Below are 17856 nucleotides of genomic sequence, written 5' to 3'. Positions count from 1 at the left end.
GGAATGCTCATTTTCTAATTAAGCTGTTTAGACTTTGTTAGTAGCGAACGAAGGTGGTACTAATAACTGCAAAATTGGACACATTGTGGGATGCATTTTTCAAACAACTCTCGTGCATTATTATATTAAATCACTAACAACAGGGTCCAGTAGTCAAAAATTGCTTGGTATGGTGTAAAAAAAAATTGGGAGAAATGAATTCCAACGTTTTTCCAAATCGTCTGGACAGTATGGTATTCCCTTAATGTCTTCGCACTTTGGTCATTAATTTCAACCTCAATGGTCTGACGGGAAGGTGTTGGTGGCACGACGAAATGATGATTACCGTATTAGAAGTGCTTTGTAGAATCGAACCATGGTAACTGTAATGTGTACCAATGTACCACCGTAGATGCATTACCACATTACTGTCGCTATCTCAGTATCACACTATCTGCACCAGAATGAACCGTCGTCCTTATTATTTGATTTTAGTTACGTTTTCGTCTTCGGCCGCTGCCATTTTTTATCTTATCAATGGTTTGTAAGTGTATCGCTCTTGACCATACATAAAGAAATTCTAACAGTAGATTTGTTCTGAATGACCTGAATAATATGAATAAATAGACTAATAACAGTAGCGTGAAATATTCAATTCTTAACATTTTTCAGACTGAGCTGAATGTTTACAATGCAAAAATTATTGGTTTTACTGATTTGTATAAATGCGGCATTTGCCTTGGATAAAGGTCTGTATAACAATATTAATTAAAATTTAGAAATCTATCGTGTTTTGATATAAGTGACTGAAGTGATCTCGCATTTACACCAAATAATTTTCGAGTATGCCTGTGTTCAGTAATATACGTAAATAATCGGCTTTGAATATTATACGAGTCGTGTTTTGCGAAAACTGGTCATAATGCAAGTGTGTAAAGTGTCGTCCCAGATTAGTCTGTGCAGTCCGCACAGGCTAATCAGGGACGACACTTTCCGCCTAAATTGCATTTTTGCTAAGAAGAGACTTCATTTAAACGAAAGAAAATCATAAAAGCTGAAAGTGTCGTCCCTGATCAGCCTGTGCGGATTGCATGGGCTAATATGGGACGACACTTTACGCACATGCATTATGCCCAGTTTTCTCAGAACACGACTCATATTATTGTGTAACATGTGTTACATAAAATAGCACAAAATGCTCAATACCACCAGATATTATAAAGTAAGTTCCACGACATTTTCTACCGTTTGAACATATTCCTTTTATAGCTTGTCCATTCAAACCAACGGATCTCATCTTCGTCCTTGACGGCTCTGGCAGCGAGGGTCAGGACAACTTTAACAAACAACTGGCATTCGTTTCAAACTTTACCAATCAATTCAAAATTGGACAGAACACAACTCGCGTTGCTTTGGTGACTTTCGCTACTGACGTCACGAATGAGTTCTACTTGGGCAGATATAATGCCAATAGCAGTGTTATCCATGCAATCCAGCAAGCGCAGTATCCTAATGGGGAGACAAACACGCATTTAGGTTAGTTTTTTTTGGGAGAGTTTTATATCATCTGGATTAATAAAAATCGAATTCTGGATAGATTATACACATGTTTCAATGAATACACGCGAGTTAATTTTTTGAAAATGTATTCATTGTATATGCTTGTTGTATACATTGTAAATTACATTTAATAATTCACGATTTCTAGCACTCGATCATGTGCGTTTACAAAGTTTGTCCCCACACAATGGCGCAGAAAGAAACGTTTCAAAGGTCGTATTTGTTCTAACGGACGGACATTCCAATGAGCCTGATGCAACAAGAAGGGCGTCATTTGAACTAAAGGTGCATACGACCGGCGCTCTGTGAAAAAGGGGTTTATTGCATGTGCGTAAACTATCGTTCCAGATAAGCCTGTGCAGTCCGCACATGCAAATCAGGGACGACACTTTCTGCCTTAATTTGATTTTTGCTGAGAAGAGACGTTCTTGAAGCGAAAAATATCATCAAAGCGGAATGTGTCGTCTTTTGTTAGCCTGTGCGGACTGCAGAGGCTATTAGGGGACGACACTTTACGTACAGGCATTAATCCCCCTTTTCACAGAGTACGGCTCACAGTGTTTGGTATTTATTTTTAATTCAAGTATCAATATGCTCAATTGTCTCATCAATGTAAATGCATTAATGATACATTAGTAAAACTAGTATTTCTCAAATGTGGTTTTCTTTAAATACATTCATTTATCCTACTACCAAATGAAAACCGATAGTATAAAAACGATCGCATGTCTAGCGCTACCATAGTTCTAAGCCTCGCTTACACTTGATCTTTATCCTAAACTCACATTATGTTCTCTATACATCCGATGGATATTATGGGTTAATACGTAAACTCATTTAACGTGTATACACTGTACAAACATGGATACAATATTGATAAAGCCCCAACAAAGATTTTGTTTGTGCCTTTCTCGAAGTATAAAATGCCTTTTAAGGTCAAATGTCCTTTATGTAAATAACGCAATAAAATTTACCATTTAAAACAAATATTGAGGATGGATTAATAAAACTATTCCTTCTGTTTGTTCCCTAATGAGACCATTTAATTGTAAATTCGAGAATGTATATTGTTTTAGAAAGATCCACAAGTCACGGTGGTTGCTATTGGCATTGGAAGTGGTGTCGGAGACAAGGAACTTCGTGAAATCGCTAGCGATGCCAATCACACATTCCGGGTCACTGACTTCGACGCTTTAAATCCAATTAAAGCAGAGCTTACTAAGACAACCTGCGACAGTAAGCATCATTGTATCAAAAACGCACGAGTATCGGATGTTTTTGTTAGACAGAGAATACTCAAGTAGTCTTTAAGTGTGAGCAGTTGCTCTCTTAAATACAAACGTTTTGTTACGATAATGTCTGCCCTGATAATTTTCTGAAGTTTTACGAATCTCATATTAAACACAAATCTAATGTGGGGTTATACACATATACCTTATTCCGGGAAAAACAAAATTTCCGTTATGCAACTCATTTTGTGTTATGTTTAATTACCCCGGTAGGAAAAATCTATTGATATCTAAATGTATGTATACGATTGCATATGAAACGTTTATCAAAAGTATATATAAGTGGGAATTAGAGAAGATTTCTACATTTATCACCATTTGGTCTGTGTGAAAAGTTTTGCCCCATGTCAACATTATACAGGGCCGTAAGCGAGATTTTTTACGGTGGGGGGGGCAACCATGGAGGATGCGGGAGGGGTTCTTCCTCCTTATTTTTGTTTAAATATTGCTTTTTTCAAGGTGAATTTTAATGCTTAACACAACTTATTTTGTAATTTCAATTGATGGAATATAACAAATAAATCAGCACCTTTCTAAAGTTTAAAGCTTTATATATTGGTGGGAACAGCATTTTCAGAAATGTATGATATTTGATATGAAGAAGGAAAGCAAACTTTGAAAATAAAAAACAACTTTATAAAGAAATTATCATAAAGCATGACTGACATATAACCATAATACTTTTTTCTCTTTGAAATCAAACCTCCTCTAAAGTTCAAAAGTAAATTCCTAATAAAATGTTAATCATCTACTATACAGTTTGACTTTCACCACCATTAACACGGACAAACCATCAACATTGTCATCCTCTGTGATATTAGATTGGACCTTGAAACGTTTTCTATAACAACCGTTTTCCGTAATTGTTTTTACGTAACTATTTAGATATTGAGCTGATCTTATGGTATCCGAGTCTACCCACATGACCGAAAGATAAAGTGTGAAATTCGTTCCGGCCCATTGATATTTGGCGAAGTTATGGGCCTTGGATAATAACCGTTTTCCTGAGGGTTGTTTCGCAATTATTTCAGATATAAAGCTGTTTATTGTTACCCCGGTAGGGTGGCATATGACAGTTGGACTGTCTGTCCGTCTGTCCGGCATTCCACTATCCAGACTTTTTTTCAAAACGCTTTAAAATATTGACATTATATTTGGTGTGTGCGTCTACCTACAAGACTTTCGGATGAAGTATGACTTTCGTTCCGGTCCATTGTTTTTTTGGCAAAGTTATGGGCCTTGGACTTTGACAAAGAAACTTGCCGGTTCAAATTAATGAATAATTTTCCTTATCACCTCTCTAATTGCTTCCAATATTATATGTTTTTCACAAATTGTGAACGTCAGCAAAATTCAGGCCTACGACCTCGTGTTTAGTTTGCTTCCATTCGCTGCTTCCCTTTCCTTGGCCAGTCAAAAAAGTGTTACATCAACCATCGATAGAAGAAGCATCCACGATCACAATGGGACATTGACTGATAGGGGAGTTGTGTACGAGGCCATATGAAAACATTGCCTATGGGCTTATCTCCACTGGCGAGTAAAATAGCTCGAATCCCCTTGTTTATCATGGACAATAAAAAGAAAAATTATTCTAGGATAGCCCCCCCCCCCCCCCCCAGAGAGGTACCACCTCAAAGATATTGTCTTCCCCTTAAAGAACACCCTGAGCAGAATGATCCTGCAGGATTTGTGTATTCAGGGGATCTTTTTCACGACAGACAATCCAGTAAGTTAATGATTAATAACTATTCAAGTCCTAAATATTGCAAAACGTGGTAAAATGGATGCCTATATATAAGTTAGCGGACAATTGTCTACCTTACCCACTGATAAAGACATTCCACGATTCATGGTTCTTGAAGCTGACACAAACTGGAACAGACGATAGTCCCAAAGGGGAAATTATTCGCCCCTTGAATTATTGTGAGGGTTCAGATATCCGCCTACTTATTTCTGACAGGGGTACTTATCCGCCCCTTGAATTATTGTGAGGGTTCAGATATCCGCCTACTTATTTCTGACAGGGGGCACTTATCCGCCCCTCCAGATTTTATGAGAAGGCACATCTCCGCCCCCTCAAATTAGGGGGCACCGCTCAGGGGAGCACCTCTCCGGGGGACGTTTCTACGGATACCGAGAAAAATTGCAGAAGGTCCATTATTTAAAAAAATAAGTAACTTGACAACCAGCAAGGGGGGAGAGGGCTGCGTACGGGCATCTAATTTCTTATAATGTTATTTGAAAACATCTGGTTATTTACTAATTGATTTTATAGATGCATATGGCTTAAAATGTTCTCCGTAGCGTAATCCATTGTTGTTACGTGGATATACAAATATCCGATAGTTTACTCACATGATAAGGGCATTTAGGGAATACTTCTCAAAATAAAATATTTAAGGACCGGATAGATGTTAAAAACTGTTATATTGAAATGCTTTGAAACACGGCATTGGCCACACACAAACATACTGATAATTTAAACGATACTTTCAAGTAGTAAGTAAGTGATAAAGGATTTATCCTTATTGATAAGGATGGCAATTTTAAATCATATTTCAATCTTAAAGAAGTCAGTCTTTTCAGCTTGCAGCCATTTGTCAGACATTTGCTTCGTCCTGGATTCATCGGGATCAGAGGGTTCCGCGCACTTTCATCAACAACTAGAATTTGTGAAGATGGTGGTCAACGAATTTTCCATGGCTGAAACTTCGAATGCAAACATATGTGTGGTGACGTTTTCCACAACGTCGCAATGTGAAATTCAATTAACTTCGTACAACAACAAAACAGCACTTCTTGAAAACATTCTCAATGTACCATACAGGTGAATGTAAAAACGCGTTTTCCTTTCCCAATTTAATATTAATATATTGTTTGCCGTTAAAGAAAAAGAAATACTATTTACAAAAACATGTTTCCAGTATATGAACTTGACCCTATTTGATTGATTATTATTTGCATTATTTATTCACAAACATGTGTTTGGTTTGTTATTATAATTTTGCAACTGTGTTTATCATGGATACAAGACCCATAAGCATGCACTGTCTGATGTATTTATTTACCACAGGGATGGTGAAACAATGACGCACTTAGGAATTAAAGAAAGTATTGCACAACTTACCGGTTATAATGCTCGAAATAATGCCAATAAAGTCATGATCATCTTAACTGACGGTCGATCAACAGAACAAGCGTTGACACGTCTTGCTGCACAACAAGCACACAGGTAAGTGGTAGAAGTAATAGTAGTAGTAGCAGTAGCAGTAGTAGTAGTAGTAGTAGTAGTAGTAGTAGTAGTAGTAGTAGTAGTAGTAGTAGTAGCAGTAGCAGTAGTAGTAGTAGTAGTAGTAGTAGTAGTAGTAGTAGTAGTAGGAGGAGGAGGAGTAGTAGTAGTAGTAGTAGTAGTAGTAGTAGTAGTAGTAGTAGCAGTTGTAGTAGTAGTAGTAGCAGTAGTAGTAGTAGTAGTAGTAGTAGTAGTAGTAGTAGTAGTAGTAGTAGTAGTAGTAGTAGTAGCAGTAGTAGTAGTAGTAGCAGTAGTAGTAGTAGTAGTAGTAGTAGTAGTAGTAGTAGTAGTAGTAGTAGTAGTAGCATAACCGAAACATTCGTCTTTTTAGTTAGTGTCGTTTTAATAGATATCGTTGCAGGACTTTAAAATGAACCGTTAAACTAAATTTAGATTCACATTTTACATGCTTGATTTACATGCTGGCGACTTCGACTGCACAGACATTTTCGATTTCAGAAGAAAATATCTGGCTTATTTCGCTTTTTCGACACATGTTCTTCTTAACTTGTATTTTATTTTATATTGAAATACATGTTTCATAAGTTTTTTTTACACATTTTATATAAATTAATAAATGTTTGACAAAATCGTATAATCTCTAATAAATTAAATTTGTTTCATAAAACAAGAGCTGGAATAGACGTGTTTTCTATCGGGATCGGTTCTTCCGTTGACCGAAACGAACTTGCCTACATAGCAACAGACTGGCATCACGTGTTCGCAGTTGACAAATTTCACGATCTTCCGTCCATTCACCAAGATGTGGTAGACCAAATATGTGCAAGTAAATCACATTTATTGTGTTATTTGATTTGCCCATTTTTGGCTTAAAAGATAACTAGATTGTTCCATGTAGTAATTATAAATACATCAACTTAACGTTATAAGATATACTCACTGAAAATAAAATTATAATTCAAAATAATGATTGCATTATTCCACTTGCTCTGCATAACAGGTACCGGTAATTCACTTGGGAATTGTTTTAAGACAAAGGCCATAAGCAATTATCAAAATCGACAAATAGACAAAATCGGGCATTTGGATCTAGGTGTTTATAAATCGAATATTTAAAAATATTTCGATAAGGAAAAAGAACAGGCTAATCAAGGTCGATACATTACGCAAATGCATAATGCCTGGTTCACCTGCTGAACATTGTATACTTTATAACGACATGTTAATGGTTTAACGTTAAATCTGCATTTCAGAGGGCTTGATTTCAACGACTACAACTTTGCCACCCACCCACACAAAAGGTCGGTAAATCGAACTGTAGTACAATATATAGTTTTGTCTTTTGTAGTTGTATAACTTGAAAAAAGCATCATAGTCGATGCGGATAAACAACTAGGAAACTGGGTCAATTCAGAGATAAATAGTTATTTTCACTTGTTAAAACATACTTGTGATCGAGTCTTGATGAAATTCGGTCAGCAAATGAAGTATTAGGATAAGAGCGAATTCTGATCAATTGAGAGGAAAACCCTAGTTTACATGGTCAAATCATAGACAGATTGTGTAACCACATTGGACGCCACATTTATGATTGAAAATCTTTAGAAACTGGGTCACATGTATGTTAATTGACAATATTCAGGGCGTGATCAAATCTAGAAAAAATTGGGTTACAAAACTATGTGATCTAGTGAAAATATCATTTATGACTTAATCTCGATGTAACATATTCAGAATGCGTTGATTGAAACTTTATATGCCAATCTTTTCTCAGTACGACAATTTAACTTACAATTGTTTTTATCGTCAGATTGATTTTAACCTTGCAAGGACTCGCCTTTAGTGAACACATACCTTTAAAGGTTAAACATTTAATCATTATGAGATATAATAGATAAATATGTCTTGATTATGGTAATAACAATTACATCCTAATGTTCTGAACATGTTTTAAGATATAATTAATAAAAATATATCGATATCATGAACACACATGTAATTTATTTAATAAAATGAATATTCAATATACATAATGTATGGCATCAAATTCGTTGTTTCGTGTGTTTGACGTAATTAAAAATGTGAGGTTGGTTTTGATTTATGTGAACTTTCCACCTGTACGCTTCAACGTCCGTTCTTACTTTCGGCGCGTGTGTCCTCAAACGTCATATAAAAGTTATAATTAACTACGAGCACTTTCTTATTTCTTGTGTTTATGTTCAATGCTTTTATATGTAAACGTACACAATTTGTTGATTTCTTGTGATTATGTTTGATGTTTTTATAAGGAAGCTTACACACTTTGTTTATGTCTTGTGTTTATGTTTAATGCATTTGTAAGTAAACTTACAAGCTTTGTTTATTTCTTGTGTTCATGTTTAATGATTTAATAAGTAAACTTAAATACTTTGTCGATTTCTTGTGTTTATGTTTAATGCTTTTAAAAGAAAATTAACACACTTTGTTTATTTCTTCTGTCAAAAATTGAATGTTCTGTAGTATCGACTACACTGTTCTCTTGAAGGTTAACTTGTTAGCAAAACATGTAATTTATTATTTGTTCAACATAAATGATAAATTATGATGAATTGTCGGAAAATGTCCCTAAAAAATAAATGATCAAGTAATAATTGGTTTATATCCAAAAAATATATAAGATTGATAGAATGTACTGCATTTTATTGAATATCATTTTATCGGTGTATGACCTGTCAGGATAATTATTGGGGAATGAACTGTCTGTAAATGTACGCTTCATTTGCATAATGGCCGACGGCATTGATTCATAATTTTGGCGTAAATTGCCTTACATGTTTATGTGTGTTAGTTTGCTTGTACTGTCTGCTGTCACCTATATTTGTCAACTGATATACTTTGACGTTTCAAGAATAAATTTCCTCCAGCAATTCTTCATTCGAATTAATAAATTAGACGTAAATAATGACACCATAAAATAAATAAATTTTGACCGATGTGTTGCGTTCGATAAAATGCGAATGTAAAATACAGTAAAATTGCATCAGACATAACAACTGCACTCACAAAGAATGTTGAAAGTTGTTATATACATATCAATAAAACTGTATCGGACATCAAGCATACAAACACTGCACTTATAAAAAAAATATATCAGATGTAAGATGCAAGAACAATATGCGGTTCTTTGAAACATATTAACAAATAAGATTTTGGAAGGTAATGATTTCCAGATATTGACTTGTTGTTGTCTAGACACGTGTGCTGCCCACCTGCACTGTCAAAATGGCGGACACTGCCATGGACAACCAGCCGCATACAAATGCGTATGTCCAGCTGGCTTTAATGGGACTTACTGCGAAAGTAAGTGTAACCATATTTATAGTGCTTGAGTCTCCCGTTTTTGGTACCAGATTATATGATATGGTTTCAAGCAATTTCAATTAATGAGTTTTGACATTAAACTTATTAAAATATATGAACATATCATATGCTTTATTAATAAATACAAAGGCCTTGGTTAAGACTTTGGTCGGCGAACAACAATGTATTTACTGATCTCGAAAGATCTACTGCGTCAATATGAATTTTCAACCAAAATATCTGATCATATCAAACGGACTGTTCACAGATGTTCGCCTTTATTTAAGTGACATCATGCCTTAAAGATATAATATAGATTTAAACATCGAAACTGTTAAGCTCCGGTATTATGAAATACAAAGAAGAATTTAACTAAGAATTAAACAGAAAACAGTGTGTGCCCACTGGGACAAATATCATTTGTATACAAGGAATATTGCCATAAACACTCAAATATCACGACTTTTTAAATCGCGATGTACATTTGTTCTTTACATAAGCAGTAAACGTAATATGAAAATGTTAACAAAAACAATAGAAATACTACATATTATTTTATGCTTTCCATTGGTTTATACGGGGGTTTATAGAGAAATATCAGTGAAATAAAACTGGTTTTTCAATGTTTAAACAGTAATTTATTGTGAAATGACGTCATGTTTTTAACGAAATGACGTCATAAATCCAGCGAAATTATCCAGTAAATCTCTTTTACAATGTAAATAAATGGTGAAAAAAAGCATAAAATAAAAAGAAAATTTGTTGGATTCGACGGAATATCGATTTTAATTCACTCGTGATCATGAAAATACATATTTTAGCTCGTGGATGCGCCACTCGTGAAGATCTTATTTTATGTGATCACTCGTGAAATAAAATCGATATTCCACCGAATCCAACAACTATCCTCTTTGTCTATGTCTTTATTTTGTCGTTTCTGTAAGGCTTTTTGATCCCGTATGGTTATTTCGCTCCCTCTGTTTTAGTATCCGTTCAAGTTGAACTATGAAAAAAAAGTAAAAAATAGTTAGTCCGAAAATCTGAGATCAAATATAATTATAACTTTGGCGAATAATTGTACAATTTTGCCTATATTTGTTCTTGGCATTTTGTTCATCTTTATGTTTTGTCACGGTCGGGCTTTTCGTATATAACAAAATAAAACTTTTCGGCGTTTGTTTAAATATCTGGACATGTTTTTAAATGTCCTGAAATAATCTGAATATTTTTTTTATAATGTGTTTCGGCTTAATACAAAGTCAAAGAGTTTTCAATCAAAATAGCGAATAAGATAATAACATTCGTGCAATGAAGCAATACGCATACAACTTACAATTGAAGATGTAAAGCAACGTTATGCGGTCAAATACTCGGCCTTATTACAGATATAAAGTCGCGAGGCATGTGTACAGTGAATTATGCTTAAAGTAAATGAATGGCTTAACTGAATAACAGCATATGATATCCTGAAAACACAGAACTTCATACGGTTAGGTTAGGTTAAACATGTTAAAAGTACTTTTGTATGCAATACTTATCAATATTCTTTAAAAGTTAAAACGTATTGACCTTTTAGCAATACACTCTTTGAAAAAAAATGAGGAAAGTAAAGGAACATGAAGCGTTATTCAATTTCTGAAACTCCGTTTATAATACGTGATTTTCCAGACAACGTGTGTAGCCTAAATCCATGCGGCCCAAATGGCACATGTCAACCCACGACCACGGATGCCCGGTACAGCTGCAAGTGTCAACCCGGGTATTTTGGCACGTCTCCACCGGATCACCATAACCATTTGTTGAGTTGCCAATGTAAGTTAATGCGAAACAACGAACTAATAAACTCAACCTCGTTCAAGTCTTGGAAGCACCGTATCGTAATTATGTCCAGAACCGTATACACATCCCTGGTAAACTGTGAGATATGTGATATGTTCATCTTGTATTAATGTCGTTACCGCGACTCAGTTAGTTATGCATTGTTTTGTTGAAGCAAAGTTTACTCGGGTCTGTACTGTAAAGCCATTTAACAAAGACAAATAAACCCTTTTCAGCGATCTTCTGTCCCCGAATTAGACCTTGAAGACCGTGTCCCACACAGTTGCTACATTCCATTGCGCGCATGATCGTGTTCATTGTAGTGAATCATGTTGTTATAGCAAATCATTTTGCAGTAATGCTTTTTTGGAATCTGTTTTATCCTTACGCTTATTACAAGTGTATGCCTTTAATATTGCAATGAGCTCAAACTACGGTATCTCACCAACGTTTACCCATAAATCAAGTACAATGTTGTTAATTAGGTTATTATCTCGACAATATTAACTTGACGATGACCTTTATGCATTGCCATATTAAAGTATATTTATGATAAATGCATAAGTTGTTGACCATTATGTTCACATGTGCGCCGCTCCTATCTTGTGTGCTTATTCGCGTTGCCTGATTGGAAGCACTGTTTTCATTTTTCGCCAGTATGTGCAGGTAGCGCCTTCATAAAACCTTTGTACAAGTCATTACAATATCGGCTCAACGTGGCAATATTCTTACAAACTTTTTGTTCATTACTTGTTTTCAAATCAATTTTAAAATGGTTATAATTAGGATTTGATTAACAAACAAGAGTTTTCATCTCAAATGAGTGTATGATTGCATACGAATACGTAGGTTAAAATGATCTCTGCTTGACTGCGCAAGTTATCGCATGTTGTTAATCGCACATGTTTAACCACACTGTTTCAAGTGTTTTTGTTATGCGAGTGTATAAATAAATTAATGTTTCGTCGGACAATATCTTTTTATATGCACATTTGTCCGAAAATTGGATGTGTGATTCACATCTCTATGAACATAATGGTTTTTGCATAGGAATCTGTTCAAATTGATAAATGAATATCACACGATTTTGTTATCGACTTATGTTAGCAAATAAAAGTATATTAGAAATCGGATTGCTCGAATTCCGGATGGCTCGAACTATTGCTGTCGGTCCCGGCGAGTTCGAGCCATCGGGTTTCGACTGTATAGGAATATTCGAAATCAACTAGGAATATAAGACACGATTCAAGCGTGTAATTTATATCAACATATTTCAGGTCCGTGTTGGTCAGCTAGAATAACGAGTGAAATTTAAATGAATTAAATGTAATTTAATATTTAAGTGTACATTTATTATTTGCAGACTATGCATGTGACATAGACCGTTGTGCGCCGCACGGTCGCTGCTTGCCCTTCGCATTCTACCCATACTACTACTGCGAGTGTGATGCGGGCTATTATGGTGACTCCTATCAATTAACTCATCGTATGCACGATTGTAAAAGTACGTAACAAATTAACTCATCGTATGCACGGTTGTAAAAGTACGTAACAATTTTCTATTACTACTTAAAAATACTTCATTTTTATTCCCTTTGGCGAATTAATAAAACATGAGCAGATATTTGTCAAAATCACTGTGAGTAGTGTCTCTGTTACAAATGGTTGAGCGATGCTCATAATGCGTCATATGGCTAACACCCTGACATACCAGGTAAAAGGTTTAAAGGCTTTTTCAAAATCGATATACGAATATACTTTATATTAGACAATTAGTGAATTCTTCTCTTGACTATAATATTAATGTATAATTTTTAGCAAAACCTTCTTGTAGTTGTGACACGTTGTCCTAGATATCAAACGAAAATATCAAGTCAGGCTTCATCGATCTAATGAACCAGTGCATGTATCAGTAAAACGTTGACTGTATTTCACAATATATAATTCAAATCCTTAATATAATAAAAAACATTTTTGTAAACAAAAAAACAGGTCATTCTTGCGCGGTTTTTATTTATAGACAGAGCGAAAGATATAGAATCCTAACAGTTCTCCAAACGTTCACGTTTGTTTAATCCCACAGAAATATTAAATAATATCACCACCGCACATGTGTGTACTGGCAAACTTTGACGTTCCTAAATCGCCCCTTTGGGGATTTCTGGAAACCCGAACTCTCAGTTTTACTGAGAAGAATGGGTTGTATGATGCCCGGCGCTGAGCACAACTTCTTAAAACGATAGAGCAAACAAAAAATCAAAGATACAGAAATGTTTTCCTTTGAGCAGTTTGACTGAGGAGCAATTAACTTCAAATCAGCCTTGCATTTCTTTGTCAGGTGGCGACGAAAGCAAATTTTATATTTCTTTTTAATAACGCTCGATTTGTATGCCGCGTTATAAAGGTCCAGCCCACGACCGGATTTATGAAATAAAAAGCTGGATTTTGGTGTATTTTCGGCAGTGATATATGCCTCCTTTGAAAGTGCTTGAGTTTGAAACCACCGCGGCGATTCATGCTTTGTACAAATATTTCTTTTTTGAAATATTGATTTATTATGTTTACAATAACAGAAAGATGAATAATTATTCGATGCAAATAAATTTGGTATCAATTAATTGCATTGGAATATAAGCAATACATTTTAGACGGGATATAGTTACTAAAATTGCGTTATTTTTTTTAAAATAAAGACTTGTTGTAAATTGTTTTATTAATGACGTCACGGCTTAATCAGCACTGAAGGCTGGAAAAAAAAAGCATAACAGAATGGCGGCCAAAACGTCTATGAAGTGCAAATATATTGAGGTCCTGCGTATTGTTGTCTTGATTGGTGTCTTGATGTATATCTTAACATATGCTATATAATTTGTCAAAGTGTGTATCCAACTTTAAGAACAGAACAGAACAGAACAGACAGTTTATTAAGACTTATACAAATGTACATCGTCTAAATACACAAAATATAATACAAAATATTGTCACGTGTCTATATATTACAACGTATGAGTTATGAGTTAAGTATAAGAAAATGTAATCGTCAAATAGATGACGTGCGGCAAAAACAATTCGAGTTGCTTATGTATGTCTATAGGTTTGTCATAAATGTAAACGGTTAATACCCACCGCTGCCCGTTTTTAAGCTTACATAGTGGCACAATGCATATAGTAGAATACCCAATTGCGAGGTGACGCAAGCTTTATACTAAGACCTTTAGTTTGATCATTGACGCGTATTAGCCTTGACTTTTTGTATGATACATTCCACAGATGACGCCTGCATGTATAAGCATTGCCACAACATGGGCGAGTGCATACGGACGAAAACGTTCCCCTTCTACCGTTGCCATTGCATTGAAGGTTTCAAGGGGACGGAATGTCAGGAGCAGATCAGTTAGTGCCTTATCGTAAATATTTTTTTATGAAGTAGTTAAACAACGACGTTGAGTTCTGATGCGAATATATTAAACCACGAGGGCGATATGTTTACTAGTTAAATAGACACGATTAAGAACAACAGCGCATTGTGTAAGGATCAATAATTAGCTATACATGTAATTTGAAATAATTTTGGCAAAACTTGTGTAATCAAAATCAAATTATGTTTACAGCAATGCACCAATAATCTTTTAATTTACTTATGAGTTGAATAATAGCAATACTGTTGCATTTATTTTATTTAAATTAGTGAGAATAATCTTACAGTTGTTAACATATCGAACTGAATACAAGTGTTAACTAGTCAATAGCTAACAAAATTTAAAAAAAATCTTTTTGACTTATTGTTGTTTGACTATTTTTAATAAACACATAAGATAAACATGTTTTTTCTGATAACCGGCTACTATTTTCTTTGCATAATTTTCTTGAGAGTATGGACAATATAATGTACACCATCTTCACGAAACACTTATTATATTGACACAGTCGCAACTAAATGAGTCGTGTTCTGAAAAAACTGTGCATAATTCATGTGCGTAAAGTGTCGTCCCGGATAAGCCTGTGCAGTCCGCAGAGGCTAATCTGGACGACACTTTCCGCCTAAATAAGATATTTTGCCAAGGAGGGACTTCATTTAAACGAAAAATGTCATAAAAGCGAAAAGTGTCGTCCCTGATTAGCCTGTGCGGACTGCACAGGCTAATCTGGAACGACACTTTACGCACAAGCATTATGTGCAGTTTTCTCAGAGCGCGACTCAATTGATTTCTTACGATATATGGATGTCTCTGAAATTTTGGCTATTAAACAACGCGTATAAAATGCTTGTTATGTGTCTAGGCATTATAACACATTATCGTACATAATGAAAAATCATACTGTAGTTTCAAAACAATTCTATTGTAGACACCACCCACACTACGCATGCGCCGCACATCACCCACACTACGCATGCGCCGCACACCACCCACACCCCGCATGCGCAAGGAAACACTACGGCGATTCCTGTGACACAAGCGACTACCAAGCATTCCACGGTCAGTCACGTGACGCATGAAACAACACCAGCAACTGCAACTACAACACTGACAACGAAAGCAACAACAACAGCAGCAACTACACAAGTAAATAACCAGCACTTTCAAGTTTGGTAAAAGTAAAGAATTCATACAGGATTTTAAGCAGAATGCATTTGATACATAAAAAATGTGACAGGTGATAGGATAAGTTAACAATAGACAAGTATCAATTTTATCTGTTTTTAAGCATTTTTGTGGTTTGGAGGAATGTCTGTTTAGTTTGTGTGACATTTGCGCAAGTTTTCCACTTACTATGTGATCTTAAAAACATAATAGTGATTTAAAAGTGAACACCAATACTTTTCCTGCAAAAAAATGTAGATTGTGTTTAGCGGAAAACATATCTTCCATTAAATTATCATTGAACATTAATAACGCTATTCTCTTTTAACACTGTAGAGCGGGTGATTTTCAGCTAATATTATACTTGCCCAGTCACATAACGTGTTGGGTGATTTGGTCTTGAGTTCTTTCTAAGACCATTCTCCCCCTACCTTTGATTCAGATAGGGCAGTTGTCAGTCACTGGCATAATAATGTAAATTGAGGTATCTAGGAAAACTGGTTGTTCAACTGGCTGCCTATAATCATCTGAAAACAAAATGTTTAAAATGGTTCATAAATGCAACCAAATCAAACAACAAAAACGTATATATAATAATCAGCCATATCTTTTAAATGGCAGGCACGAATAATGGCTTTTATAGTGGAACACTGCGCCGAGTTGAATATTTCATGGGGATCAAGCATTCTATAATCTTAAGCCGTTAATATTCATTTCATCTGTGACCATTTTACAGGCGCACACTACCCAAACCACGCATGCGCACGGGAACGCTACGGCGCTTCCTGTGATACAAACAACTGCGCATCATTTCACGTCCAGTCACGTGACGACGAAAAAACAGCGGCAACTGCAGCAACAACAGCGACAACACAAGTAACTGAATCAACAACAACCTTCTTTGCAACCACAACACTTCTTACTGAAGCAGCATCAACTGCAGCTACGACAGCAACAGCAGCGACGACACATGTAACAGAAGCACCAACAACAGCAACAACAACACAAATAGCTGAAGCAACAACAACAGCAGCAACTGCAAAAACAGCAACAACAACACGAATAATTGAAGCAACAACAACAGCAGCAACTGCGGAAACAGCAACAACATCACGAATAGCTGTAGCAACAACAACAGCAGCAACTGCGGAAACAGCAACAACAACACGAATAATTGAAGCAACAACAACAGCAGCAACTGCAGAAACAGCAACAACAACACGAATAATTGAAGCAACAACAACAGCAGCAACTGCGGAAACAGCAACAACAGCAGCACAGGTCAACACTGTCACACCATTTAATCCATATAACAGTGAGTAGTTTGTATAAAGTGCAAAACTAAATATTATACCTTTTAAATTATATTAACTAGCCACTATATTTTTGCAGCTTAAAGTAACAGTACTGCTCAAAATCAACGAAAATTTCGTAAAATATTTCGTAAAATAAAGCTAAAAAATTAAAAATCATTGGTCCTTATAGCAATTGCCAAAATTTTAACGCCAGATTTGGTCTGGTAAAATAGATGTTTGTAGATACAAAATGCTCGTTTTTATTATTGTTTTGCATATTTAATTCCATTTTAATTTCCCGCAACGATATCTGTTCGCACGACACATGAATACTAACATGGTACCATTTTAGTGTTCGTGTGTCGTATGAATAGATATATTCGCCGGAAATTAAATTGGAATTAATTGTGTCAGCAATAAATAAAAACGAGCATTTTGTATCTACAAAAATCTATGTATTCATACCATATCTAGCGTTGAAATTATGGCTATTGCTATAAGGTACACTGATTGTTTAGGTGTTTACTTTATTTTACGAAATACTTTACGAAATTTCGTTGAATTTTAGCGTTATATCTAGAGACTTCAATATAAACCATAAGACAACATATAACAGAAAATACAGTTTTATTATATACCCAGCGATAGCAATGGGAAGTTATTGAGAAACTAATCTCCCTTATTATCGAAATAGGTCCTTCTTTTTAAAATCTGAATTTAAAATGATATGAAGACCGATT

General features: G+C 35.2%; 1 protein-coding gene across 2 annotated transcripts; it reads left to right on the top strand.

Annotated features, from left to right (window-relative positions):
* The first annotated feature begins 499 nt into the window (after window positions 1-499).
* LOC127868969 (collagen alpha-6(VI) chain-like) lies at window positions 500-16840 on the top strand. Of its 2 annotated transcripts, XM_052411185.1 has the most exons (14): window positions 503-728; window positions 1249-1515; window positions 1688-1824; window positions 2616-2775; window positions 5418-5658; window positions 5905-6063; window positions 6753-6907; window positions 7335-7382; window positions 9313-9420; window positions 11089-11232; window positions 12602-12742; window positions 14509-14631; window positions 15586-15803; window positions 16558-16840. In XM_052411185.1, exons 1-14 carry the CDS (start codon window positions 662-664, stop codon window positions 16699-16701), a joined length of 2112 nt encoding a protein of 703 aa, XP_052267145.1. In that variant the 5' UTR covers window positions 503-661; the 3' UTR covers window positions 16702-16840. The 2 variants fall into 2 exon arrangements, with proteins under 2 accessions (XP_052267146.1, XP_052267145.1); XM_052411186.1 differs by lacking the exon at window positions 11089-11232 and having other exon boundaries at window positions 500-728.
* Window positions 16841-17856: the final 1016 nt, after the last annotated feature.

This window comes from Dreissena polymorpha, chromosome 2 (genome assembly GCF_020536995.1).
Source record: "Dreissena polymorpha isolate Duluth1 chromosome 2, UMN_Dpol_1.0, whole genome shotgun sequence".
In the NCBI taxonomy this organism is placed as follows: domain Eukaryota; kingdom Metazoa; phylum Mollusca; class Bivalvia; order Myida; family Dreissenidae; genus Dreissena; species Dreissena polymorpha.
Note: the sequence above shows the minus strand (reverse complement) of the source record. Positions and strands in the feature narration are given on the sequence as shown.

Bases quoted from the DNA above. Each gene is read 5' to 3' on its own strand.
- LOC127868969 (XM_052411185.1), top strand. From the start codon at position 662: ATGTTTACAATGCAAAAATTATTGGTTTTACTGATTTGTATAAATGCG. The intron at 1,825-2,615 runs GTGCATACGACC...ATATTGTTTTAG, and splicing joins GGGCGTCATTTGAACTAAAG to AAAGATCCACAAGTCACGGT. The intron at 12,743-14,508 runs GTACGTAACAAA...TACATTCCACAG, and splicing joins TCGTATGCACGATTGTAAAA to ATGACGCCTGCATGTATAAG.